The sequence below is a fragment of the Python bivittatus genome, unplaced genomic scaffold (assembly GCF_059951505.1).
Source record: "Python bivittatus isolate LINGU-HERP-01145 unplaced genomic scaffold, Pbiv_v1 ctg000480_np1212, whole genome shotgun sequence".
Taxonomy (NCBI): Eukaryota; Metazoa; Chordata; class Lepidosauria; order Squamata; family Pythonidae; genus Python; species Python bivittatus.
In genome coordinates this window covers 32,214,660-32,241,551 of record NW_028277075.1, presented here as the reverse complement: position 1 = coordinate 32,241,551, position 26,892 = coordinate 32,214,660, and the positions used below count along the sequence as shown (strand labels likewise).

The window sequence follows — 26,892 nt, the reverse complement described above, 5'->3', positions numbered from 1 at the left end:
ATGTCAGCTCCTAGAATTGTCAGCCAAGGTGGATATGAACTACCCTGGCTAGAAATGTAGGGCTTGACCTTCCACTCAAACACACACAGTCTGGCTTCTGAATCATGTTCCCCAATTCCAAGAATGTTGTTGCTGCTGCAGACAGTCCTATCCTGTCCTCATTATCAGAAAATATTGTGCAAAATCAACAAGAGTAGTACAACTTGTGCTTAACTGGGAAGGTCTTATTTATTATTACCCCCTCTGGAAGAAACCAGGACCAATATTTGGCAGGTATAATGAAAATAGTTGCCATTAGCAGGTCTTTCAGCCTTGAGATGCTGTTGTATCAACTAACTGTTTCAGAAAAGTAGTGTTTATACCATGCTAAGCCAAAGTGCTGTAAAACTATTGGCTTTAAGCATTGTTGTTGAAAAAGCCGATTAAAAAGCTGTACTCATGCATCATCCTTCTTGAATTACCATAAATTTGTCACTCTGGTATTCCCAGATGCTTGGCAATTTACTTACCACCATGACTGTCTGCATCACTGTTGAGATACTGGTAACTGTCATGGGACTGTCTGTAGAGGTCTGATTCATAAGATACCAGGTCTTCAGAGGGCTGTACAGAGAGGAGATATTGTCACATATGAAAACACAAGACCAACATTTCCCTTTGCCACCAAAAACAAATAAGACATCCAAACGTGAAGTTGATATGTGCCACCAGAAACTATACTTCAAATCACAAGGAAAATCTTTGTAAAAATTAGCAAAGATTGACTTTTTTTTAACATAGTCCTTTCACATAATCATGAAGCAGGCAGGAATTGTTTTTCTCATCATTTGGAAAACTGATCCTCAAGCATTTGTAGCTGGCTACATGTCTCAGCATCTTTGTAGCTGGCTCCATGTCTTGGCTCTTCATTTCAATCAAACATGACATTCCAGAGTAGAATATCAATCATGGAGAATAACAGAATATTTTAAAGAATTCTTTGAAATTTTAATAAATGCCATGTCCATTCTGTTCCAATACCACCACTTGTCCTTCCAAGATTCATAGTTCTATTAAAACATACACATAGATGGCAATAAACCCAATTGCATTTTAGCTGCTCTAGAGTAGTCCACAAGTCTTTAATAACAATACTGTTGCTATTAATGTAGCAGTATTTTGTCCACTGGGTTTCTCACTGGGAGATGGTCCAGATGCTTGTGAAAAGCAACACTACCATCCACCCTCTCTCAATTGTTTCATTGCCCATTTGTGAACCCAACATAGGAGTGAAGACTTCAGGGTTGTTTTTATTCTTGTTTTTATTTTGTTTGATTAATGTTTGCATTGAAATAACGCTATTTTGCCATGGGAAAAAAGACATCATGAAGGGAATTTAACCATCATTTCTGCAGCAGAACAGAAGTCAACTCCAGGCAATTAGGAGAAGCAATGGAATAAGAGTTTATTCATCATTAACTTCCAACAATATCCAGCTGGATAATGAAATACAAGGCACGATACAGGAGAAAAACCACCTTACCAGTGGTCTCTCATTTATCATGGAATGCTTGGTTGCAGAACAGGTGTTTTTAATGGTTCTTAAAAACACTTATAGCTGATAATCATTACTACAGAATATTTGTTAAATGTAGTCAATAAACAGGTGGCTAAGGTCTCCTCAAAGTCCTGAAACCTCAATAGTATTATGCCTAATTGCCTACACTGGATTGACTGGTGCTGAAGTTACATTTTTACTGATGATAAAAATGATAGCTGCAACTCAAGTCTAAAGAAATATGGAGGAAAAAACATATGTATACAAAAGTATGGATGGGGATGAAATATTTGCCACTGATATCTGCCTTCTGTATAAAAAATAAATGAATAACACATGGCCATTCCAAAGGCATGGACTAGTCGTGCTTCTACTGATTAGAATTTTAATACAGTGTTTTGTATTAGCTATGTATGGAGAACAGTTGTGAGTTTTTTTAGGAGATCTTTTTTAGCTCTGAAATTCAGCATAGAGATCTTTAAAATAAATTTAAAAATAGCCTAAGAATTAAAAAGCTCAGCACACACTAAGAAGATGTAACTTGAATGGTTATAGGCAAAATTTCTCCCAGGAAATCTCCCTAAATTTCCTGTGGTGGAGGGTTGGCTACCTGTCCAGTAAACAGTTTTTCTTTTGCTGCAAAGAAGCCCATATTTTTATATTCATGGAGTAGGAAAGCTAGTCTGGGGTTCAGCCATATAAAGTAATGCAGCTAGATTCCAAATAAAAACAGGGCAGACATGGGGTTTCTGCCCATACAGAGCCATCTTCTTGTGGATGTAGGTGACTTGTGCTTACAACTACTTGTATTGCCTGAAGAATTCAAGTTTCTCATATTGTAAAATATCAGCATGCAGCCCATATGCTTAGTGGTAATCTGAGCAATGTCCTTTCTCTAGGGTAATCATAATCTGTTTTTTTCTGGACATGTCTGCCTTTTTGAGCCTTAAAGCTCTGGCTTAGATTTTTACATATCTAAGAATGTCTGGGGTCTGTTGCAGCATGCAGACATAACCACTTCTCAACTTATTCCTTCTTCACAGTCTGTCAGGCTACCTTTTTTCACCTTCTCTTGTTAGCTATGTGGCCCTTGCTAGTGGAGCCAATGCAGGTCTTTTGCTTCCCTCCCTCCTTCCTCCATCTCTGAAAGGAAGGAAAAGGCAGGGGTGGGTAAGCAGTTGGCTTATAAGATAACTATTACTGCTTATTTGTTATCTCTAAAGTAAAAGAGAGGCAATGATGAGAGCCAACACCATGACAAGTGATACCTTCATCCCTCCATGTCTTTCCTTCTAATTTGCAGTCTAGCTGGGCCTGGTTATATCCAACACCCAACGGCAAATGAAAGTCTGCATGTTCAACAAAGAATGGCAACAGGACAACAGGGGCAATGGGTATATCTTGTCCATCTGTGTGAAATGGATCAAGGGAGTGTCACTGTAAGTCTGGTCTGTTAGAAGGTAAGAAGAAGAAAGAAAAGCTTAATAGAAAGTAGAGGATGGTGACAGCTGCCGATCTATCTGGGGCAATGCTGCAGGGAAGGGGAAAGACCCTCTAATGGATTCCTGACCTCATCATCAGAACCTTCTCCTCAATCAAAGGCACTTGCACTCCAATAGCCTCTTTGCTCTCATAAATGAATTCTTTTGAACTTTTTCTCTCTCGCCAGAGGGATTTATTTTCATAAACAATGCTTTGTAAAATATTGATTTCTTTTCACAGAAATATATAAATATATATATGTATGTATGTATGTGTATGTGTATGTGTATATATATATATATATATATATATATATATATATATGAATGATTTTAGTTTGAAACACTACTTCAGCCCCAGTAGCCTTTACTTATTTGAATGTATTGTCTGGTTTGGGCTTAAAGGACGACTGCTCCCAAAGTGCTCCCAATTGCTTCAGGCTCAGTTAGTTCTTGTGGTGGAAGCGACCAGAGAAACCATCACTGATTCAGTGATTCACAGTATACTGCATGTCCTTAGAAATGTATGGCTTAATTCTTGAGACAAGCATTATGCTAGGACCCAGATTACTAATGTTCTGTTCTGTTGAATCTATCTTTTCAGACTTGAGGCACAGAATGTGTGCTGGGGAGGGTGGGAGAGGAGCAAAAATACATAAAGTAACTTTGCGTGGCAACTATGCATGGTACATTACTTAAAAAAAAACTCTCTGGATTGCCCTCTTTTTTGAAACTTAAATATGATACCCCACTTTGTATTTCCTGCCAGTGGATTTCACTGCCTGAACAGATGGAGAATCTTCTCTGAGAAACCACTATCTGGACAGCAACTGTTCACTTCTGCATTCGTGCCTCTGCAGCCCCTGGGGCTCCAACACCAACAGTTTCAGTTCTGTCCTGGCTAGAAATGCCATTGAAATCCACAATCCTTTATTTGGAGAGTGACTTCTAATAACTCATAATGTCCACCTCAAATGCAGAGTGGTAGCTCTTGAGAAAACTACCTTTCCCAGAAAGTACTGAAGCTCCTCTAACTTGGCATCAAGCCATTGGAAAAGGGGAGAGGAAAAATGTCTTTCCCTTCGCCAGGAGCTTGCAAAGCTAGCAGCCCTGTAAGTGGAACAGATCAAATTCCAATTGGCTCAAAAATATGCGGAGCTATTTCTTAACTTTAGGAGAAATAGGCTGGCTTATTTCCGGTCTATCCAATACAAGTTGCTCATTTCTTGTTTTGGACCATTCTCAGGTTTCATTGCAAGCCTCTGAATTTTTCATCTCTAAAGTCCGGTTAGTTAGAAGAGTGCTGGTATACCAACTGTTGCAGGAATTCACATGGAAAGCAAATGAAGTCGCTTGGGCTGCAGTCACTTCCACTGTATTAACATGTCAAAGCAATAGCCTGGACCATTGATCACGGCTTGCATAAGCCACTTAAAATGCCTCAAAGGATCTGCTTGGTATAGAAAGGAGAAGCCGAGTGCTATAAGCAGACAGCAGCTGTAAATAAGTTGTGAATAAGCTAATATTTAAGTGAGCAGCTCCTGTCTGGAAAGGACATAAATTCACTTGGGTAAGGTCACTTAGGAAAAGTTCTCTGAAAGATGACAGAAGTGGCCGTGATCACCGCTTTCCATGTACTGGGCAAAGATGGTGGGAAACACCTTGATAAATTCAGCAAATACTCCTGATTCCCTCGCAGGTTTTGAAAGAGAAATCTATATACGCTCAGTAGTCTGAGGAAGTTCTATTTAAACATTTGCAGCAACAGATGCATTACAAAGCAGTATCCACCATTCTTAGATGATAGTCATAATGTATCCAGAAATATGATCCAGGAAAACCTTTCCTTGCATGAGCTCTGAATGGGATATTGCTGGCTGAGGCTTAGCCAGGACTTTCTGTGACTTGTTTACTGCCATGAAGCTTAAATATCTCAGTGAATGTGACCTGTGCTTTTAGCAAGTAGCACAGCTGTCTGAAAGCATTGTGGCTGCAAAAATCTAAACCACCAAATGGATTAAATGATTCAGATGTATCCATCTCTGGCAAATCTGCAGGTATCGATTGGATTCCTTCTTGAATCATGTTCTGCACTTTACCTCTACTACTTCTGTTGGCCCTGGAAAGCCATTTAAGATCTTGCAGACAGTCATTAGCACTTCCATGGGTACACAACCAGAGGCACACAGACTGCAGCAAGAACAGCAGTGGAGGCTCTAGAAATAACTATGGTAACAGCTTTTCTATTTACCTGTCATGGGAAGCTTGATGCTTCCAGAACCAGGTTGAACATGTCTCTCTGAAAATAAGGAATCTTACCTTTCCATGTGTTTAAAAGCCTTTGCACTAATCGACAGAAGATTTTGTCAGACATCTGGGTAGTTTTCAAGAGAAGAGATAGCTTTGTGCAATTCTGCCTTTGCTAGATGAGACATATAGAGAATTGTTTATTGGAAAGAGGACCTCCCCATTCCATAGTTCTGGATGGATATTAATATATTTGCATTTGGGGGTAAGATGTAGAAACAAACAAGCAAACAAAATGAGAATTTTCCCAGTTGTGAATTTACATGTTGTATACAATTTTGGATTTTAAAACTAATAAAGATTAGCAGAAATAACTTTGTGTTCCTGTGTTTAAGGGTTTCTTTTTAAATCACAAGACTTTGATTTTACTTTTTTAAAGTGTGCTGATAAACAGCTGCATTTTATAGGATAGGTAAAGGAGTCCTTTCTGTTTATGTGTGAGAGAGATATTTTTAAGGTAGTCCTCACTTAGCAACTATTTACAGTTATGATGGTGATGAAAAAATAACTTTGCAACCAGTCCTCACATTTATAACCTTCTCAGGTCTCTAAAGCAAAGGAAAGCTGAAATAAGATCATAAGCATGGTCACAGTTTCACTTAGTGACCACTTTGCTTAATGACCGAGTTGCTGGTCCTAATTGTGGTCACTAAATGAGGACTACCTGTATGTAGTCAACAACTGCCATAGAATGTCCTGATCTTTTGATTACGTTTCTCCCATATCCTTAAGAAGTGATGTGCCAAAGAAATACTGTAGAACAATCTTCTATTGCTTCTAGTGGGGTCTTCTTACTACTCCATTTTAAGATATATAAACAAAAATGTGACAAAAACCACCCTAAAGTAATTTAAAAGACCAAATTGAATACACATGGAGGAGGAAAAAAATACCTAATATGTTCATATCACTACAACCCTATGAAGGCAACTTAAGATATCCCCATTGAAATCAAAAGGTCTTATCTGAGGTCACTTTCTGTTAAATCAATGCTTACTTTAGAAACGGAACTGGGCTACAACTCAGATTTTATCTTTCTTTTATCCACTGTGACAAAGTATATCAATAATTTTTTTAAAAAAAGTTTTATAGATTCTTAAAATATAGTTTAATCTTCCATTACAAAGCATTTCTGTCTTTCACAGAAAGGGACTGTAAGAATTTTGAAGAAGTCTGATTATCTGAAGCTACCTATAGTTTGGAAGTGGATTTTATTTTATCTCTGAGTTCATTCAAAACTCCGTCTTGGATATTTTACTTGACCCGTAAATCTTATTATCCAAAGAAATGAAATGCAATCCAAAGACCATGCGTAGTGGTCTGTTCCAGTGTTCCTACCAAGCTGGAACTGCAAAGAGGAGACATTATGAAGCTCCTGAGAGACTATGATATATATTAGATGATGGCACCATTTGTTTTGATAGTTCAGACACTTTTGCAGACTTGCTGTTAAATACATTGCTTAGATGATTCTGACCTTGATTCTGCACCAAGACTTGCTGATGAGTAGAAATAAATGCTAGAGAAATTGAGGAGCTTGGGTTTTGGTGGAGATCATCCCCTTATTGATTAAACAATATTGTGACCAGGGCCTGGATAAAGTTCTGCATAAAGTTCATTTTCTTGGTCAGGGAGCTTCCATTTCAAGGCACTTTCTCTCTCTGAAATTTACAGGCCATGAGCAAACAAACATTCAGACCAGACCAGAGAGTTCCAGCTGATCTATTGCTAATTACTTCGGATCCACCTTATATCTCAGTCCCATTTACTATGCTACCACAGACATGAGAAGAATTGAAAAATGAAAGACCGAGAACAACTCTACAGTCAAAACAACCTCATTGATCTCAGATGATTTTATCCTGGAATCAGAAGGAATGGGAGATAGAAAGGCTGGTTTTCAGACAATGCCCTTAATCTGAAAACAGTGAAGCATTTTTTTAATCCTTAAAAGATCAGCAGAAGCCTTATAAATTGAAACTATTTCCAATAAAATTTTGGGTCCCTTATCATCTTGGAGAGCAACTAAATTGATACGTGACCTGAAAGAAAAAACTTCTGAGGAACAGTTGAAGGTGCCAGGTATGCTTAGCCTGAAGAAGGGGAGAGTACTGAAATAACACGATAGATTTCTTCAAGTATCTGAAGGCTTGTCATGGGGCAGAATCTTCAGAGTTGTTCCAAAAGACAGGACACATAATAATTAGAGGCTGGATTGCCATATGTCAGGGTGCTGTTAAGAATGGATTCCGGTACCGATCAGAGGGCTGGATTAGATCATTTCCAATATTTTTTTCAACTCCTCTGTTCCATGATGTGTTGGTTTTTACCAAGCATGTGGACCAAAGTTCTAAGATAGCCCTTTCCAACCTAATATTCTTCTTGCCATTAGCCTGACAGATGAAGAAGCTGTCAGCCCAATTTGAAGAATCCACGTAGGAAAAGCTGTCCTAAACTGTAGATCGGGATTTACAGTGAAAATAAACAGGTGCTGTCTAAATATATAGAAGGGATCTGTAAAATGCCTCATTCTGGAGATGAAAGATTCAATTTCCTTCCCAGACCATGCCAGCTCAGCATTCTGGATGTGGTCTACAAACTTTCCTGAAGTAGTGTACAACACTGTGAACCTCTTCCTATTCTGGATGATTTATTTCGAGAAAGCTTTTGGACTTTCCAAAAGTTTCCAGCGTTCTCCAGAAGGTTGCATCTTCAGAACCAGACTTTTCGCTCGTATCTGTTATATATTACAACTTATTTTCCTGCAAGGTATTGCCTAGTTTCCTTTTGTTTTTTTCTCCTGTTGGTGTTTACTTTACTGGAGGAAAAAAAGCCTTTTGCTTCTGAAAGAATCAAAGAAATGGAAATTGGAAAGGGGTCTGTAAGTTGCCTGCTGTTTCCTTTTAATGGTTTTGTGGTCAGTCATTGTGGATTATATGGGCTCATCCAGATGGAGGCTTTTCATGCCAGAACTGGGAGTTCAAGAAGCATCCTAGAGAAAGGCATATGATATGATATATTTTGAACAGCTTTGAACAGCTTCGTAGTAATCAGAGAAAGCCAACCAATAGGACAATTCAACCCAAGCTAATGGTATTAAAGCTCCATTTGCTGGTGGATTTGCAGCAAATGTGAAATTGCAGTTTGCACATTCTGAACATCTGGATTCTTGGGAAATAATACTTCTGAAATTAGTGGTAGCTAATTTGGAGGTCAAGTATGTCACAAGTCAGCCTATGTGGCACATTCAGCAAATCCCTTGCCTTCAAGAATGGCTTGTCCTGGTATGGAGGTATCACTTGAGAAAAAAAGGCAAACATAGTTTGACAAGTGTCTTGTGCAAAATAATAATACTAATCATTGCAATGTTCAAAAATATTGTAGTTTAATAAATGAATACAAGTAAAAGAATATTTGTTTCTTTGTTTACAGTTTTTGTACCCTATCCAGTTGGTAGATTCTGGGTGGTGCACAACAGAGTAATAGTAACACAAATAAAGAAAAGTAAACAAGAACTTAGCACTATTATAATAATTTTAAAAAGAATTTCCTTCTAAGATGCATGTCACAAATCATGCAACTCCTATCAAAAGCACAGCAGAACAGAACTGTTTTGACTGCTTTACAAAATGCTCGAAAGCAAAGGGCAACTTCTGGGTGTAAAGAGTTCCACAATATGGGGGGCCACAACTGCAAAGGCCCAGCCCACTCATGATTTTCTTGACAACCAGGCAGGTTCAGTCTTCATAACATAGTGCCTAACAGGCTGCATTAAGACCCTTGAAGGCTCTTGTTGTAGTAATAAACTGGACACTTCAGTTTATAAAGGCATTCCCCATATTCTTCATTATTTCCCAGTATATTTATGCATAATAAAGTACTAATAATATCTTAAGTATATTTAATTTTAGGAGATACAAATTTTGGTTTTACAATTAATTTTCATATTTTTGTAACTTAAAACATGTTCATGGGCTCTTCGAATATTTGTAGGCACTGTGCCACTTGTGCATATTGGAGAATGCAGCATGGGGCTAACATAACTATGTTATGTGTTGTGTTGTGTTATGCTGTGTTATCAATATAGGAGGCAAAGATCCTAGAACAAACTAAGCTCTTCAGTGAACTTCCTGAAAGTTAATTGGCCTGATAGACAATATTTAGTATATCTGTTATTTATGAATGTTCCCAGAAGAGATTTTATAAAAGTGACATAATTTGCACTGTTTTTTCCACTCTAGAATTATAATGGCATTACTGGCCTTCATTACACTGGGTTGTATTACATTAAACAAACAAACAAACCAACAATATTTCTGCAATGGGCTTCCAGGGGCCTAGCTGACTATTGTTGGAGAACATAATATTAATTAACTGGATATTGGTCTGATCCGGTAGAAGTTTTCTCATATACTTAAAATAACTGGAGTTTTCCTTCCACAACAAATAATAACAGGAGTTTTCCTCCTGGAGGAATGATTTTCATTAGAACAGCTGCAAGGAAGAAAAGGCTCAAATTCTCTTTCCCTGCTCAGTAAGTATCCGACCTAGTTAGCAGCTCCTGTTTGCATTTAAAGGATAATGCAACTGAAATGGAAAGGTTAGCTTGACCCATATTCCTCCATGGGTAGTTTTCACCATAAGTAACAAGGTACCATCTGCCATTCATGCTAGGAAAGCGCATAGCATTAGAAGCATATACTCTATCCAGAAGGCCTCCTGTTGTAATAACAATTTTGTTTCTGTGTCTCTTCTGTTATCTATGTGATTTTACTTTTTTTCTATTACAAAAGAAATGTTTGTCAGTGTGGTTTTTGGCCTCACATTGTTGCACCAACTTCCTGAACTGTTCCCCAGATTCAGTTCTGATGCCCCTGCAATTCTGGTAGGAGGACTCTGTGTGCCTTTCCCGCATAGAAGAGGCTTCAGTGATCATGATGATGATAGATGACAGGTATTGCTGTTCATAAGTTGCTTTAAGGGGTAACCCTGTTCATCTTTTGGTTTAAAGAAAAGATGTCTTATTATTCATATTGCTGATAGCGGAACCATTTCAGACAGATGAAATGTTCTTTTCTTATGAGAAAGATCCTAAATGATGATCCAATCTTTAAAATGCTATATGCATTGGAATGATAAACTATCCCTGCACCAGAATGTGACAGTACCGCTGAAGGTTCCTCTTAAATGCATGAAGCAGCGGGAACAGAACTACATTTTGGTCTGCTGGGCACATTTGAGAGTATACCGTAGGCACTTTCACAAAATTATTGCAACGGAGAGGCTGCGTATTCACAACACATCCATTTAATCAACAACAGGCTGGTTAGATTTCTCCTCACAATCTCTTCTAGCCCCTGCGGTTGTTTTCTAATTCCCAAGTTATCTTTCTTTCATCCAGCAAAGTGGGCATTCTTTGAAACAAAACAACCAGTTGCAGCTACCTGTCATTTTTAGTTAGTCTGCACATCTGGAAGTTACCAAGGCTGACAAACACTAATCTAACCATGCCTATGGAGAGCCTGGAAAAATGGTGATGGCAAAAACAGGTGTTTTGCTTTGTAGCATGAATGTTTGTCATTGTTAAAAACAATTACAATATAAAAAAATTAAAAATCCCATGGGCAGGGATCCTGGGAGTAATAGAAAATGTCTTTGGGCACCACTTTGCCTATCTCTGAACTATGGTGCAAAACTCAGGACCCATCAATCTTTTAACAAATGATGTCCCATGACCTAAAGAATTAATTCTACTACTTATAGCCTAGATCTATTAAATCCTGCTTCTCTGGCTTGGTGTCCCCAGATACATTGGAATTACAATTCTCAAAATTCCTGGCCAAGCAAGAAAGTCAGTAAACTTTAGTCGCAGCATATCTAGATGATACTATGTCAGGAAAGGCTGCCCTAGATTTTTATCAATGGATAAATTACTACATCATTACCTTAGCTTTTCCCTATGGCTATAGTATCTGTTTAATTCTTTATCCTGATGAAAAGGTACATATACTGGTGATGAAAAGTTGCAATTATTAAACTAATATTCAAGAATTTCTTAATAAGTTGTGAAAATTAGCATCAGGAATATATTTAAAAGTGGATTTATATGCAGGTAAATTCTCATGCCTATGAGTGACCAGTGCATAAGTCCATTATAGGGTACAGATCAACCAATTTTCAAGGTCACTGCTCAGATGCGAAGGAAATTAATCCCAATACATGATTTATGATAGATATGTATAATAAATGTAGTTAAATTATTTCATAAATGTGTTGTTTAAATCCCATTATTTTTTATTATTATATAAATATTCTCTAGCAGATGATTCAGAAATACCAACATGACTCCCATGATGTGCAGCTGAGGCTGGTTTAACGAACAGGCCTAACCTCATTTCCTTGGAAAGAATTACAAAATAACTGTATGGTTTTAAGAAAGGGTTGGAAGATCATGCTAAATGTCCTTTCACAACCCTATCTACTACCTCTCCAAATTCAGAAGGGATGAGGTTTGTTTATTCATTTTATTTGTATCCTACCATTAGTTTTGAAATATTCTTTCATTTTATATCCCTGTGCTATTAATTTTATGAGCATGTCCAAAGGTTTTTTTCAGTTCACATCTACAAGGCAGATTCCAAAGCTCCTGTTTTAGCAGTGATAAACCAGAAAATTTCATTTTCTTTTATACACATGCCATCTTCCTAGAAATTGCCAAAGGCTACTTACAATCAATCATTAAAATTTATATTTACAATCTTAATGTTGAAGAAAAAGATGACATCATGAAACCATATAGATCCCATGTAAATATTAGCAGGTCTATGGGAAAATCAACTAATTAATTAAAAAAATAGTTTCAATTAAAGATTTTAACCACATAATAAGATAGGAGAAAAATCTAGAAAACTTCACCAGAGATTCAGTTTATAATCTCTAGGCATTATTGTGTTGATTCTTCTAGCAAGAGAAGTCTCAAAGTATTTTTACGCTTGAAGCAAGAAAGTTAAATATCACTCCCAGGTTTGTTAAAATATTTTGCTAAATAAGTGATCATTGATACAGTGAGTAATGCCTCCAGAGATAGTCTGGGGGAATGAAGAGATTCATGTCTTGGAAAAAAAACATGGGTGGACAGAGAAATGTGGAAAATATCCCTGGACAAGATAGATCTAACCCCATTTCCAGGAAACTACTGTTAACTATACAATCTGTTGATCCAACAAGAATCTCTTACCTTTATGTTGCATAAAACATGGCTTTGGCTTAATTGCACAAATTCAACCATTTGTGGCTTATTAAATGAAACTGGTTAAGCAAACCATGGCCAATTCCTGTATCCCAATTTCAGGATGAATAGTACTGGTTAAATTTCTTTGTGTTCTGCAGTTATTAATATGCAGGCAACACTTTAGTGGGTAGGGATTACTGCCTTAATATTTTTAGGAAGGTGAATGCTCTAACAGGATGAGTGATTTTCTGTTCCCCCCCCCCCCCAGGTTTTAGAGTGGATCTATTTTTTTGCTTAGTTTTTTTTTTTTTTAAACTATGGTAAGTCTATTTTATGGATCACCCTATGTATTTCCCACCTTAAAGTCACAGGAAACATGGTTCTAATTTTGGGTAATTATGATCAGAAGTGGTAAATGAAAGTCTGCAGACAACAAGTTGTCTTAGGGCTTCAGGTTGGCCACCCTGTGTAAAGTTGTAGATTCTTGATAGCAATGGTGACCATGAAAATGATGATAATGATAATTTGACAAACCTACTTTCACTGATACTATATAAAGGTGGCCTGTGAGAGCTATTTCATGTAATCAAGCTATGCTTTTAAGAACTATACTTATCACTGGACAAAAATAGCAAGAGTTCTGTTATGTGAGTTCTGTTATGAGATATAAAATTATGAAACACGGCATACTAATTAATATAGCACAGTCTACAGAGACTACCACAGGGCATTGCTCCTTATACTAAGGTAGCTTGATCATCACTATCCTGCCAAGTGACAATAAGTGGTGGGACCTAGTGGGACCATGGAGGCGTGGCTTCTCCATAGCCACCCCAGCCCTTTGGAATAGCCTCACACCTGAGATTTTGGGGGGGGGCGCTACCCTTTTAATCTTCCAGAAGACCATGAAGACCTGGCTCTTTCCCCAAGCATTGGGCCAGGGTGGGGTTGAGTCAGGGAGTCAACAGCATGGGTAGTTTTGGCACCTTGGTGGGAAGGGTACACAATGTGTTTTTGTGTTGTTGTTTTTACTGGTTGCTGTGAGCTGCCCAGGACCACTGTGCGAGATACGTGGCTGTATAAGTTCTATAAACAAGAAAGCAAGCAAGCAAGCATTAACCAAATTGAAGGAGGACTTGTTTTTTTAAAGAGGATTATACAACATACCCACAGCATATATGCGAGAAAACATATAGCAAACATATGATAAAACAATTGTCTCTAAGAACCTTTGTCTAGAACAGCTGGGATATTCTTACAAAACAATGGAGTCTGTCAAAATTAGCCTATGTGAATCTCCTAATTCAGGCTAAATACATTCACATTCATTTTGCAAGATTAGTAAAATCATTCTTCCTAAACAGGCAAGTCAGTTTAACATTATTCTAAAAATAAAGGTGCAGCAGAATTATATTCTCATAATATTTCAAATAGCAACTAACTTCCAAACTCTTAACCTTAAAAGCAATTGGGTCACAAGTCTCAATAAAAAATAAATAAGAATGTATTATTGCTAATCAATTTCATTGGGTAACCTAAGTTGTGGTGTTATGAGAGTGAAATACAGCTGTCTATTAGCTCTACACCATTCACAGTTCTGTAAACCCTTGCCCGTCTTAGGGATTTTTTTCTAAACTGAGAAGCCACAATTCTTCCCTTTCTGTAATAACTTTCTACTTCAGAAAGAATATGTCAAAAAGAGGGTTTTCCTCCCTTTCTTCTTTATGCTGTTTTTAAAATGCAAAGGATGCAAAGATGATTTTTCTGGTCATCTTGGTTAGTACACAAGCAGCTATGCTTTCCAGCAAAATCAGAACCACAGAGCATCATTTTTAAAAAGGATTCTATATAAAATGCATCCTTGAACTATATTATATTTGCACACTTGTTAAATGTGTATATCTTCCTAGCAGTGGTGTTCTAGGTTGCCACTGCATAAAGACTTGCTATCCATACAATATTACATTTCCGATATCAAGGTATGAACAAATTTTAGCAAACAGCTAGAGTTCTAAAAAGGATAAATTACATGGATTGTCATTTCTACATGTATAGACAGATCTTTTGACCTCTGTCATTTGCCAAATATCACTGAGGGCATCCATTCAGAAATAGCAACGTGTGAGTGGAGCTAGTACACAAAACAACCAATCTGATTTTAAATAACAACAGCAACAACCAATAGTAATAGGTATCTTGGGTGCAAGCCCAAAACATCTGGAGCACCACTTGAACACCATCGGCATTGACCAAATCACCATCAGTCAATTGCAAAAGGCAGCTTAACTTGGAACAGCTTATATCCTGTGATGATATCTTTAACACCATCAAACAACATCTGTCTATCTCAGGTCCTTGGGAAGGACAATAGGTGGACAAAAATGCCAAATCCAGTCTAAACATCTGGCTGACTGTGTGACCAACCATAATAATAGTATCAGTTTCTTGTGAACTCTTTCTGGCTACATTTCTATAATGAGGGATGAAGTAATGAGGAGCAAGAAGACTATAAAATGATTTTTTCTTTATTTTAATGTAATCATTATAAGAAGTTTGAAGAGTTACACCTAAAATTTAAAAAGAAGTAAATGTTTTAAAAGATACGACTTAAATCCCATCTCAGCCACCGCTTCTTTCTCTCAGCCTAAGCTATGAACAATTACCAGAAAGTAAGCCCCAATTAATTCAGTGCAGTTTACCTTCTAGTAAATATTCATTGAGTTGCAACATTTAATGAAAAAAAAGTTCATGTTTCTTCAAAACTGTGGAACAATCATTTATCTCCATATTAATATAGCTGCTGCAGGTTTACATCTAGCTAGATAGGATATTGCTTAATACTGTTGCCTAGATGGGAACAGGGGTAGTGAATATTCAGTTCTGAGATTCAGTTCAAAGGCAATTCAATCAAATCCCCAAACAGAATTGGATTTCCAAATCAAAGTGATTATTTGACTGAAATCAAATCAGATTAGACATATCTGAATTAATTTAATTTTAACTTATTCCTATGCCTTTTGCACTTGCTCAGATGTGTTTTCACTACATGAATAAGTTCAAATCACATAGGTCCAACACAGATTGTTCCACTTGAATTCACACATTTGATCTGAACTGATCGATTTTCCAAATCAAATAAAAACTTGGATTAAACCTAAATTGGATTAGATCTAAATTGCACAGGCCTAGATAATATGACAATACATAGAAATGCATATATGAATATGCAATCCAAGCTTCATGTAAACATTTGTAAAATTGCAAGGAGATGGAGATTAGGAATGAAATACAACTTTTCATCAGATAAATTCATCAAGTAGGTATTCCCGGATTGCCATTATTATTCTCTGGGACTACTCTTTCAGTAGATGTAATGCTCTTATCTATTGTAATGGTGGTTAATACGAGCGCTGTAATACCATTCCACATTTTGATACAGGAATGACTTAAATTTAATATCAGGAGTTTGGACAGAAAGAGATTAAAACATTGGACTAATAGATTTAATGTATAATCTTCCTACTCACTGAGACATCTGGGAATGTGTCAAAGAATGGTGCTCTCATTTGTTTTGAAAGGTGATTTACAAAAAAAGCCCTTAAACTATTTCATATTTGTAAAGATAATGAAAAACTGAGCTGCATGTACATTTTTGGTTAATATACAATGGAGTATATTATATTTACAACACATGTAAATTTTAATGCACACACACACACACACACACACACACACAGCCTATTTATTGTGGAAGAAAATCCTTGTGAGAATATATATAGTTTCAGCACTAGCATTACATACAAAAATACTTGAAAAGACAAGATTGCTCAGACAATTATATATAGGCAACATGAAGAATCATGCATATGCACAATGTTTTCCTGGGCTTTAATATTCATGAAATGTACTCCTATCTCAACATATGATAATTACACATGAGGTATAGGCAGGTAGGACTTGCATAGCACAAGCAGTTATCATGTAAACTTACCCATTTACTAAAAATAAAGTCCCAAGTAAGGGGACTTAATCTGAAGTAAAAGTCCTAAGATCACAGCCTTAGAGAAAGATAGTTTATCATCATGACTTTTAAAGTAATAGCTATATAAATCTATTTATAGTCACATCCTAAATAATATTGAATGTTTCTAACTATAACTAAAAGTACAAACTGAATATTTGGTGTATCTTCATTTACTCTGCTGCTCTTGGTCAACCATTCCATCATTTATCAAACCATAAGACAAGTCAAATCTTCTCTTGGTTTTCGAATACTTAAGCAAAGTTTATAGAATAATCTGAAAAAAGGCGCACCAAAGTGCTAAGCATTATTTATGAGGAAAGATGATCCACGACTGAATTGGTTCTTAAGAAACTGTCTTTAGAAATGGGACAAATAGATTACAGTGAGATTTAATTCTGCCTGATTGTTTCTCAGCTATGTCAAGTATATGTAGAATCTACCTCTTGCTTTTGACCAAATGCATACATGTTTCTCGACTTAATTTATATGTGAAAAAAGTCTTAGAAAACTATAAAGCTACCATATTAATTGATTCAGTAAACGGGATGAGGCATCTTCAGAAAAGGAAGGGTCAAGAATCCTAGAATTGTCAAGTTATTCTAGTGTTTCATTAAAAAAAAACAACTCATATTTTATCCTGAGTATTCCATTCAACCAACCTGGGCTGGGAAATTATTATTTCTTTTTCATCCTAAACTGGAACTGCTGAGAAAACTATATGAGTTGGGAGATAAATGGATAGACTGGCCATACATGTTCATTACCCTTCGTGTTACAGCCAGGTATTATGCATCCATAAACGTATATTTCAACCACAAAGACAGCTTTCTTAATAAAGTCTACCAACTTACTAAAGCCTTAAAATAATATGGTGCCTTATCACTGAAAGCAGACAGAGATAAAGAGTATGAGAGAGGAAATACTAACTTCCCATTCAATAGGCACCACCACAAAACTTTCAAGAATTATGAGGACCAGAAATGTGGCAGTCTTCAATAGCAAATCAATTTGGTTGGCAAAGGCAGAAAGCCAAAACTATAATTAATTCACATACTCACAGGGGAAATGAGGGAAAAGCCTTCCATTTTGCAAGCCTGCAACATTCAGCCAACTTCTTCGTGAACTAATGTTCTAATTTGAGTTATCCAGCTTTTTGAAAAGACATCAAACAAAAGAAAAAAATTAAAAAGTGAAACAAAATTCCTGGGATTCCTTGAAGACCCTTTGCAGTGATTAAGCCCAGAATAAAAAAAAGACCTTAATCATTTTTCATACTTTCCCACAAGAATTCTAAGGTGAGCTCTTTCCTTAGATGTATCTTTAGTTCCTGATTTCTCCAAGGCTCTGTAGAGCATAGATAGTCTTCAAACTGTTACAACCCAGTGTGACATCAGAACAGCAAGCCAAGTTTGCATAAATCTCATTTCAAGGAGCTGTGGCATTATAACAGGAAGTGTGTCGCCAAGCTGATCAACCATTGGCAGGTGCCTGCTACAAAATGAACAGCAGATTTCATAACTTTGAATACGGCAAGAACAAACAAATAGATACAATAGATAAAATTCCAGACTGCAAAGGAACTGGAATTTTTAAAATTTCTTTCTGGAATAATTAAGACACGCATGCCTGCCTTAACATTTTATCTAGGAACCATTCATGAAGATTAGCCCCATCCTAATGATTTCTTTTAATGAAGATTCAGTCTAATCTTTTTGTAAGAAATGAGAAAGTAGTTTAATGGATAAGTAATTTTTAAAATGTTCCTCATCTTATTCCTCTGTTGAATATTAAGTGCTGTCCAGCTTTGGGAAGAAGAAACACTGGAATCATGAGACCATAAGGTAAAAACCATTATAGAACATTGTGGAATGGAATGGCATTGGGTGGGCCATGCAGATCTTCAAGAAGGTACTTCACCACCTAGGGTTCATGTAACTCACCTCTTCACTTTATCTCAGTCTATACAGTCTTGGTCCACATTTCCATTAGCTGGAAGAGGCTTTAGTGCATGTACTCTGCGTGGGCAAACCCTTCTTCCACTATTGCAATTGAGGTTGTGAGGCAACATGAAGCACCTTAACATATAATCTCTATGATGTGAAGCACTTGTTGAGGAAAACTATAGAGAACATACATTTGGAGGACATATGTAATAGTAATGGACAACCAAGATGCATCAGACCCTGTTAATATCACAGCATAACTTGGATTATAGCACTTTGATTGTCATGACTCCAAAATAATGGGAAAGATAGCTTGATGAAGTTCTGAGAATTTTCAGTAAGGAATAGCGACTCCCTATTACAGAACCTCTAAACTTCCTTGAGATGAAGGAATAAATGTTAAAATACAGTTTAAATCTGTAGTGAGGTTAGGCCTTTAAATACTCAATTATTTGGTTCCATTCAGTATAAAAGTAATGTGAATAAATTAACATTATTAAAATGTGATTTTAACATGATTAAACACTGTTGCAGTTATTTAAGTCATTGACTTGACTTGTATCCTACCCTTCTATATGAACTGAGCATTCAGGGCAGTTCATAGGGGGATTTGAATCATACTGCTTTTTTATATATTTGTTAGCTGCTCCTGTCAATCATACTTTTATTTTTGCAGAATAACTTGGCCTTTTCTTATCAGTTGCTTGAAGTTACCTGCAAACCAGCACTGATACGATGCAGATTCCTCAGAACTGTGTTTCCTTATCACTCTTTAAAAAAACTATTTGCATGTCAGTTTTAAAATGCACAGGAAATGGTTACCAAATGGAAAGACTGGTTGTGGGGCAGATCTCAATGACAGCACCAGCAAAAAACTGGAATTCTGGGAGTTCTAGAACTTCTGGAAAACTCCAAGGTGAGAAAGGCTGCCTTATGAGGGTTTTTATGTAAATGAATACGATTATGCATATATATCGACCCAGCTCACTCAAGAGGAGCTGATAGTAGTGACTCACCTCTGAAGTCAGGGGAGCTAAGGTGCAAAGGCATTCCTTCTCAATGGTAGTGCCTGCTCTTTGGAATAACCTTCTAACTGAAATCAAATTATTCCCACCATGACTTCATTCCAGAAGTCGTGTAATACTGAGCAGTTCTGTAGAGCCTTTGTTGACTGACCTGGACCAACTAGATCTGACTGTATTAATCAGTGATGTTTGCTCTGGCTTATTTCATTATTTGGTTTTTAAAACAATATTCTTACTATGGACGTTTTATCATTATCGTCTATCACTTAATTTACAGTGGATGCTTTATGATATAGTAGCCAGTTTGATGTAGTGGTTAAGGCACCAGGCTAGAAACTGGGAGACCGTGAGTTCTAGTCCTGCCTAGGCACAAAGCCAGCTGGGTGACCTTGGGCCAGTCACTCTCTCTCAGCCCTAGGAAGGAGGCAATGGCAAACCACTTTCAAAAATCCTGCCAAGAAAACTGCAGGGACTTGTCCAGACAGTTGCCAGAAGTCAACACAGACTCAAACAAAACAGAAGTGTTATGATGTAATGCAACTGCTGGGAACCCTATCATATTTGTTTGTGTGTATTTGGATATATATTTTTGGTTTAAATATTTTTTATTGTAGATAGATGTTGTTTTATTTTTTAGTTGCGAACTGCCCAGTTTGGTACAAGAGGGGTGGCTATATAAATGTTTTAAATAAACAAACAAATAAAATCTATATGGATATATAAGCTTTGAGGACATTCAGTCTACAAAAGTAGGGGACAAAAGAGTGATGGGTGTGAAGGCACATGCATATCCTCTTTCCTCCATTATGCCTGTGTTTGTTGCTGGTCCTTCTAAAGTCTTTTACCTATTCCTAAAGTTTATGAGGAACTTATAAGCATGCTACCTGAAGGTGCTTACCTATCCTCCCAGAGCTGAGAACACTATTTGTCAGGATTCTCAAGAACCAAGGAATCTGTGCATATAAATACCCCCATACTGTTGTGCATGACTTTCATGTAAAGGAGGTGGGAAGTTGGAACATACTCCCACTATATGTTTAAGCATATTTGCCTACTCTGGATTAGTGACTCCTTCATATCTAGGCCTGTGCTAGTTGTGGCAGTGTAAAGAGTAAGGAAGATAATCTTGATGGAGATATGCAAGAGCTTTTACCTAGGCAACAGCGGCTGAAACATGTTTTAAGTCCAGAACATTAACTGGAGGTGATAACATTGGAGGTGACTCAGGCTGACGCCTCCTTTATTCACTAGAGTATAAGAAGGTGGAGGAGGTACAGCACAGACTTGCAAGATTCTGTACAGGCAATCTCAATTAAAGTTTTAGTTTTCTTGTGGAGTTGATTTCCTGGTCTAGTCTACCTAGTGAGGCTGACAGGCCCTATCTGGAACAGAAGGCCTTGGCAACAGTCACACATATGTTTATCACCTTACAATCAGACTGCATGGGTTGTCTTTGAAGGCCACACAGGAGCTGCAATTGGTTCAAAAGCCAGGAATTCACTTGTTGCCAAGTTGCCGTAGCCATGTAGAGCCTATATTGGTTGCCCATTGATTTCTGAGTGCAGTTCAAAGGGCTGGTTTTAACCTACAAAGCTCTATATGGTTGACCTCTAGGTACCTCAGGACTGCCTTCTCCACATGGAATCACCCTGTCCAGTACAAGCTTTCTACAATATCTGTCAATGGTCCCCGTTGCCATGAGGATAAGAGACGGGCTCACAGTCAATGATTTTTGGTAGTGACCCCTATGCTACGGAACAGCCTCCCCCAAAATCAGACCAGCGTCTATCCTAATGGCCTGCTGGAAATTAGTAAAAACAAGGCCTTCCTGGAGAGTATTCAGGTATGCCATCTGTCTGCCACCTGTATTACTATAATGTATTGATGTTATTATATTTATCTTGATTTTAATATTGTTTTATTACTGTAAATTTCTGGGACTCCATACAGATCACCATGGTATGCAAATGACAGAAATGTCTTTAAAAGCTTTCAGTCAAAAGGACTGGCTAACTAAGTAAGCATTGACATCAATATATACCATGCAGAGTATAACATTTATGAATTATCTTCATTATCAGTCCCTGAGTACTTTGCTAAAGTAGATTTAAAAAGTAGTCTATAATAGGGGTCCCCAACCGCCGGGCCACTGACTGGTACTGGTCCGTGGCCTGTTAGGAACCAGGCTGCACAGCAAGAGGTGAGCGGCAGGCGAGTGAGCGAAGCTTCATCTGCATTTACAGCCGCTCCCCATCACTCGCATTACCGCCTGAGCTCCGCCTCCTGTCAAATCAGCGATGGCATTGGATTCTCATAAGAGCATGAACCCTACTGTGAACTGTGCATGCGAGGGATCTAGGTTGCGCACTCCTTATGAGAATCTAATGCCTGATGATCTGAGGTGGAGCTGAGGCAGTGATGCTAGAGCTGGGGAGGGGCTGCAAATACAGATTATCATTCACAGAGAGGTTTGACTGAACAGAGACCATAATAAATCAATTGCTTGCAGACTCGTATCAAAACCCTATCATGTAATGCGCTTGAATCATTCCGAAACCATCCCCCTCCCCCTGGTCCATGGAAAAATTGTCTTCCACGAAACCGGTCCCTGGTGCCAAAAAGGCTGGGGACCACTGGTCTATAACATTAAGTTTTCTCATAATCAGGTTCAAATCCCAAATCATTGTCCCTGAATTTTTTCAGACTTTCAAGAGAACATGCATTCCTTGAAAATCACTGCCCTGAACTGGTATGATAACCTTTCCCATCTGGTATTCACTAGATGAGTTGAACTATAACTCCCATAATTCCCAGTCAGCAGCTGGAGAAAGGCTGAATTATGATCTTGGGTTGTGTATGCTTCAAGGGAAGAGTTTCATCAGAAGCAAAGACCACTTCAAAAGAAAACAGATTATGTTTTCTTCTCCTGCATTCCAGCCACATCAAATTGAGGTGGTTTTCCCTCAAACCCTGTTCCGGGTGTCTTCTTTTTCCTCCCAAGCAAACCACGTACAATATCACCCATCTGATTACTCTCTTGTGTCTTTTGTACTGTAACGCAATATAAATATTCTCTGTATAATACAACACTTTGCGTTATAAATTGGTGTTGTAACCTGGAAATCTTACATTCATTTTCTGAAGATGAATATAATGGTAATAGTGAAAAACACAATACTAGTGTTTTTCCAGATTGTTGCAAATCTTATTATTTTCAAGATTTCCCTTCATGTAAGGTGGTCTACAGTTGCCACAGTTGAGAAATCATATATACAATACAAGATGCTGTAAGCCATCTTCAGTACTTTTTTAACTGAAACTATTTGCACAAACCTATTACTTCAAAGAATTATATTTAAATTCTTTACCTGAGTAAAAGCTTCTTTTATCATGCCTATTTAGAATTAAGATAACAAAAATTATACATATATATTTCATTAAAGACATTTTAAGATAAAAACCATACAAATATTGAAAAAAACCCAGGGTAAATAAAGCAAGATAGTGCATAGTGAGAAAAGAAGATAGAAAAGAGAAAAAGAGAAAGAAATAGAAAGAAAAAAGAAAAAGAAAAAGAAAAAGATTATAAGAAAGCGGCTTCCGATCTTAGTTATAAGTGCATTTATATTTTACCCTAAGGTTACATCATACTTTCCTTCTTCCCATAGCTGCCCTTTCTAATCTTCAAACTCATAAATCACAAGTTCATGTTTCTTTTTTCAGCAAAAAGTCTATAACGGGTTTCCAGTCACTAAAAATTGTGGTTGTTGATTTTTCTCTAATCAAACAAGTCAATGTTGCCATTTCTGCTAGTTCTGTCGTCTTTACCATCCTTTCCTCTGTTGTAGGCATCTCAAAGTCTTTCCATTTTGTGCATATGGTAACCTTGCAGCAGGGATCATGTATAAAAATAGTCTTCCATGACTCTTTTCTAATTGTCTATCCATTACTCCCAGCAAGAAAAGTTCTGGTTTCAAATATAACAAGGTTGTGTTTTATTCTGCTAATGGAAATCCTATCTTGGAATAATAATAAATCCAGAATTTTGAAACTCTTCTAATTAATTGCAGAAAAAAGGATTTTGAGAGGCTGGAGGAAGGTAGAAGAAAACAGACACAACACTAATAGTATATACAATCCTGTCTGTTTACTCAAAAATAAGCTCCGTTGATTTCATGGCACTTATCATTAGTAAGAATTCATAGAGCTGTAGCCTAAAACTTTATGCTGTACACTGCCCAGAGTCACACTGTCTGAGTTGGGGAAAGAAAGAAAGAAAGAAAGAAAGAAAGAAAGAAAGAAAGAAAGAAAGAAAGAAAGAAAGAAAGAAAGAAAGAAAGAAAGAAAGAAAGAAAGAAAAGCAAGCAAGCTATCTGAGCACCTGGGAATAAACCCTATGAACAAATTGAGTGGATTCTTACTCTGAGCTAATTTAGATTGTGATTTGTGCATTTGCAGTAGTGGCATCCATAGGAGGAAGGGTGTCGAATCTGCAAAATGGTAGGCACAATGTCACAGTCCGAGCCTGCCCCCTTTGTATGTGTGTCAATGTCACACTTACGTACTAAAGAGGTAGGACTTTGATCATGACACAAAACCCACCACCTTTGCAGATTTTGACACATACATCCCACAGTCACCCATGCAACACTGCATATTGGGTGAATTGAGCCATGCTTTATGGCTTAGCTTGTAATATAGATTCAGCCACTTGTAGTTTATTCAACAGATCATGGTCATCTGAGCACATGAATCAGGTCCTTGTAAGAAGCTGGTAGCTATCATTTGTTGATGGTAACTTTCCCTTACTTGAAGCTCCCTTAATGTGTTGGACTACAGTTCCAATCAATGTCCATACTGGCTGGAAATGATGATTGTTATAGGTCAACACATTTGGAACACACCAGATTGAGAAAGTAATGGCAGGGCTATTAAGGGATGCTATATTCACACATTCTTCCCTCAGCCATCATCAGACCACTAATCCCCAGGTAATGGAAAGAAGAGTTCATTGTTTTAACCTCTTGACAACATTAATGCATTCCATCATAAATATTTTCTTATTAGCAATGGAAATGAAATGAGTATATGAGAAGAGATTAGAGGAGAAACTGAGAAGAGAATAACAAGGTGGTAATTGACGGCTAAAATTCTGAAATAATTAAAAACCTGGCTGACGGGAAGATAGGAGAGTCTGTTTGTTTCTGAGCTTTTTGTTTGTTGCTTTTTAAATGTTGTAGGAGGAGAACCACGTTAGTCTACAGTAGCAAAAAATCGGAAGGAGTTTCGTAACACCTTTTTTTAACTAAAGTTTTTTTTAAGGCATAAGCCTTTGTGAGGTGCGGTAATCTGTGTCAGACTACTAGTACTTTATCAATTCAACAATTGTAATGTATTAAAAACCCATTAGGATTCTCACATGGCTGGCAACTTTTTGATGATAGCATTCTTTAAATATCTAAAAGAATGTCACGCAAAAGGAGGACAAGCACTATTCTCTCTCATCCCAGAGTGCTGACATGGAATGTTAGGAGGAAGATAGATTCCAAATGAACATTATGAAAAGTACTTACACTGGAACCAATTATACTCTCCTTCATTGGAGATATGAGGTAGAGGCTACACAGCCATCTGTTTGAAATGTTTTAATTGGGATCCCTGCCCTGAGCAGTTAGCTGGTTTTGATGCTCTGAATAGCGCTTTCCAATAGCACTATGCTTTTATGATTCAGGGCTTACTCCAAAGATGACAAGAATCATGATTTAATGAGTATCCTGAGAGTTTGTTATTCCATTGGCCCACTCTCAGGGTTCTCTTTGAACAGGGAAATGACTGTTAAACCAGTTTAAGTCTGTAATATAGATATGCCTCATTTCCCCACCTCAGCTTTTACTTACTGTTTTGCTAGTATCTGGACGTAGAGAACACTTGCTTACTGACCCTACAGGAAACATCTGTGAAATATACATTCTTCTATTTTTTACGGTTGATGCTTGCTTGGTTGCTGGTGCTGTGTGTGTTGATGATACTTTATGGTCTGAAGTTCTTGATCTACAGAAGTGCCATGTTGTAATTTACTTTCAGGAAGAAATGCAAGGCTCACATATTTTAGCAGACTTTTGGGATGTGGGCTGCTGCTTCTGTGAGATGATTCATTTTGATCTCTTCCTGTATTAATGGATAATATGATAAACACAACTGTAGTATTTGTTGTTTCTATGGAAATTTTTTTCTTTAAAATATTCTGTATGTAGCTGGGAGAAGGAGCTGATATCATACATTGCCTTATAATAGTTTTCTTTAATCCAGTTCAGCTTCTGTATGCTATTTAAAACTAAGTATATGTGATAGAATGGAATTATGAAGGCCAGGCTCAGGGAGATAAACATTTTCTTAGCTCCCCAGAAGAGCATGGGAGGAACAAGAGGATGAGACTGGCACATCCCTGAGGAATTCACATTGTTGTGGCTGTCCTGACTTTGGGAGATGGGGTTTCAGTCTGGGAAGATTCTTGCTAGAGGTTGTAGCTAATAAACATAACTGGACTGAATTTGCATTGTCTCTTGGAGTTCCTTGGGCTAGGCCTGACAGTGTATGATGGAATGAAGATATATTTCAATAAATTTAATAACTAGCACTCATCCCTAAATTTGAAAAGTTGTGCAAAGAATAAGAAGCAGCACAAGAATCAATATGGAATGAAAGGTAAATGTGTGAGAGCTTGAGAATGCAATGCAAGGAATAATATTATTACTGCATAGTTGTGGTGGGGATACACACCAATATCCATCTATAACTCAAAACAATACCTCAAGAAGAGAATAACAGAAAAAAACTGAACACATTTCAAAGAAAGATATCAAAGGGCATGCCATATTTAACTCCTTACTCTACTCTTCCTGGCTAGCAAAATCAACAAACTGTTTAAGAAAATAGGGCCAACCTTATCATTAGGCAAAGGGAAGCAGTTGCCTCAGGCAGCTGATGGAGGGTGGGAGACACAGGCCTTCAACCACTACTTGTGAGTCATTCTTCTATGTCATGCAGATGGCTCAGAACCTCCTAAGTAAGCCTTTGGCCCACAGCTGTGGTAGAAGATTGTGTCTCATCACCTGTGTTGAAGTAAGTCAATAGCCAATCAGGAGAGGCACCTAAATATCTTGGATCACTTCTGTAAGCAATTATGCTTAGTATATGTGTAATGCCATTAATTTACACAGAGTGTAACAGAATGTTGTAGGGCTATTTTTTAAAATAGCACAAATGACACACAACCTGAACCAGATACACTGTGATCAATATTCTACAGCTTGTGGACTGGAATGATGACCAAGACTAGCTTCC

At 37.4% G+C, this 26,892-nt stretch overlaps 1 protein-coding gene across 4 annotated transcripts in view; it reads right to left on the bottom strand.

Annotated features, from left to right (window-relative positions):
* Positions 1-26,892, bottom strand: part of SPI1 (Spi-1 proto-oncogene) — a 103,077-nt gene that overhangs the window by 21,968 nt on the left and 54,217 nt on the right. For 2 of the 4 annotated variants that reach the window (XM_088145644.1, XM_088145647.1), the window contains exons 1-2: positions 17,639-17,968; positions 510-603 (exon numbers count right to left, since the gene is read on the bottom strand). In XM_088145644.1, coding sequence (XP_088001770.1) covers positions 510-603; positions 17,639-17,683 — 139 coding nt within the window. In that variant the 5' untranslated portion in view covers positions 17,684-17,968. Of the gene's footprint in view, positions 1-509; positions 604-17,638; positions 17,969-26,892 lie in introns of those variants that run through there. The other 2 variants (XM_088145645.1, XM_088145646.1) reach the window with 2 other exon arrangements.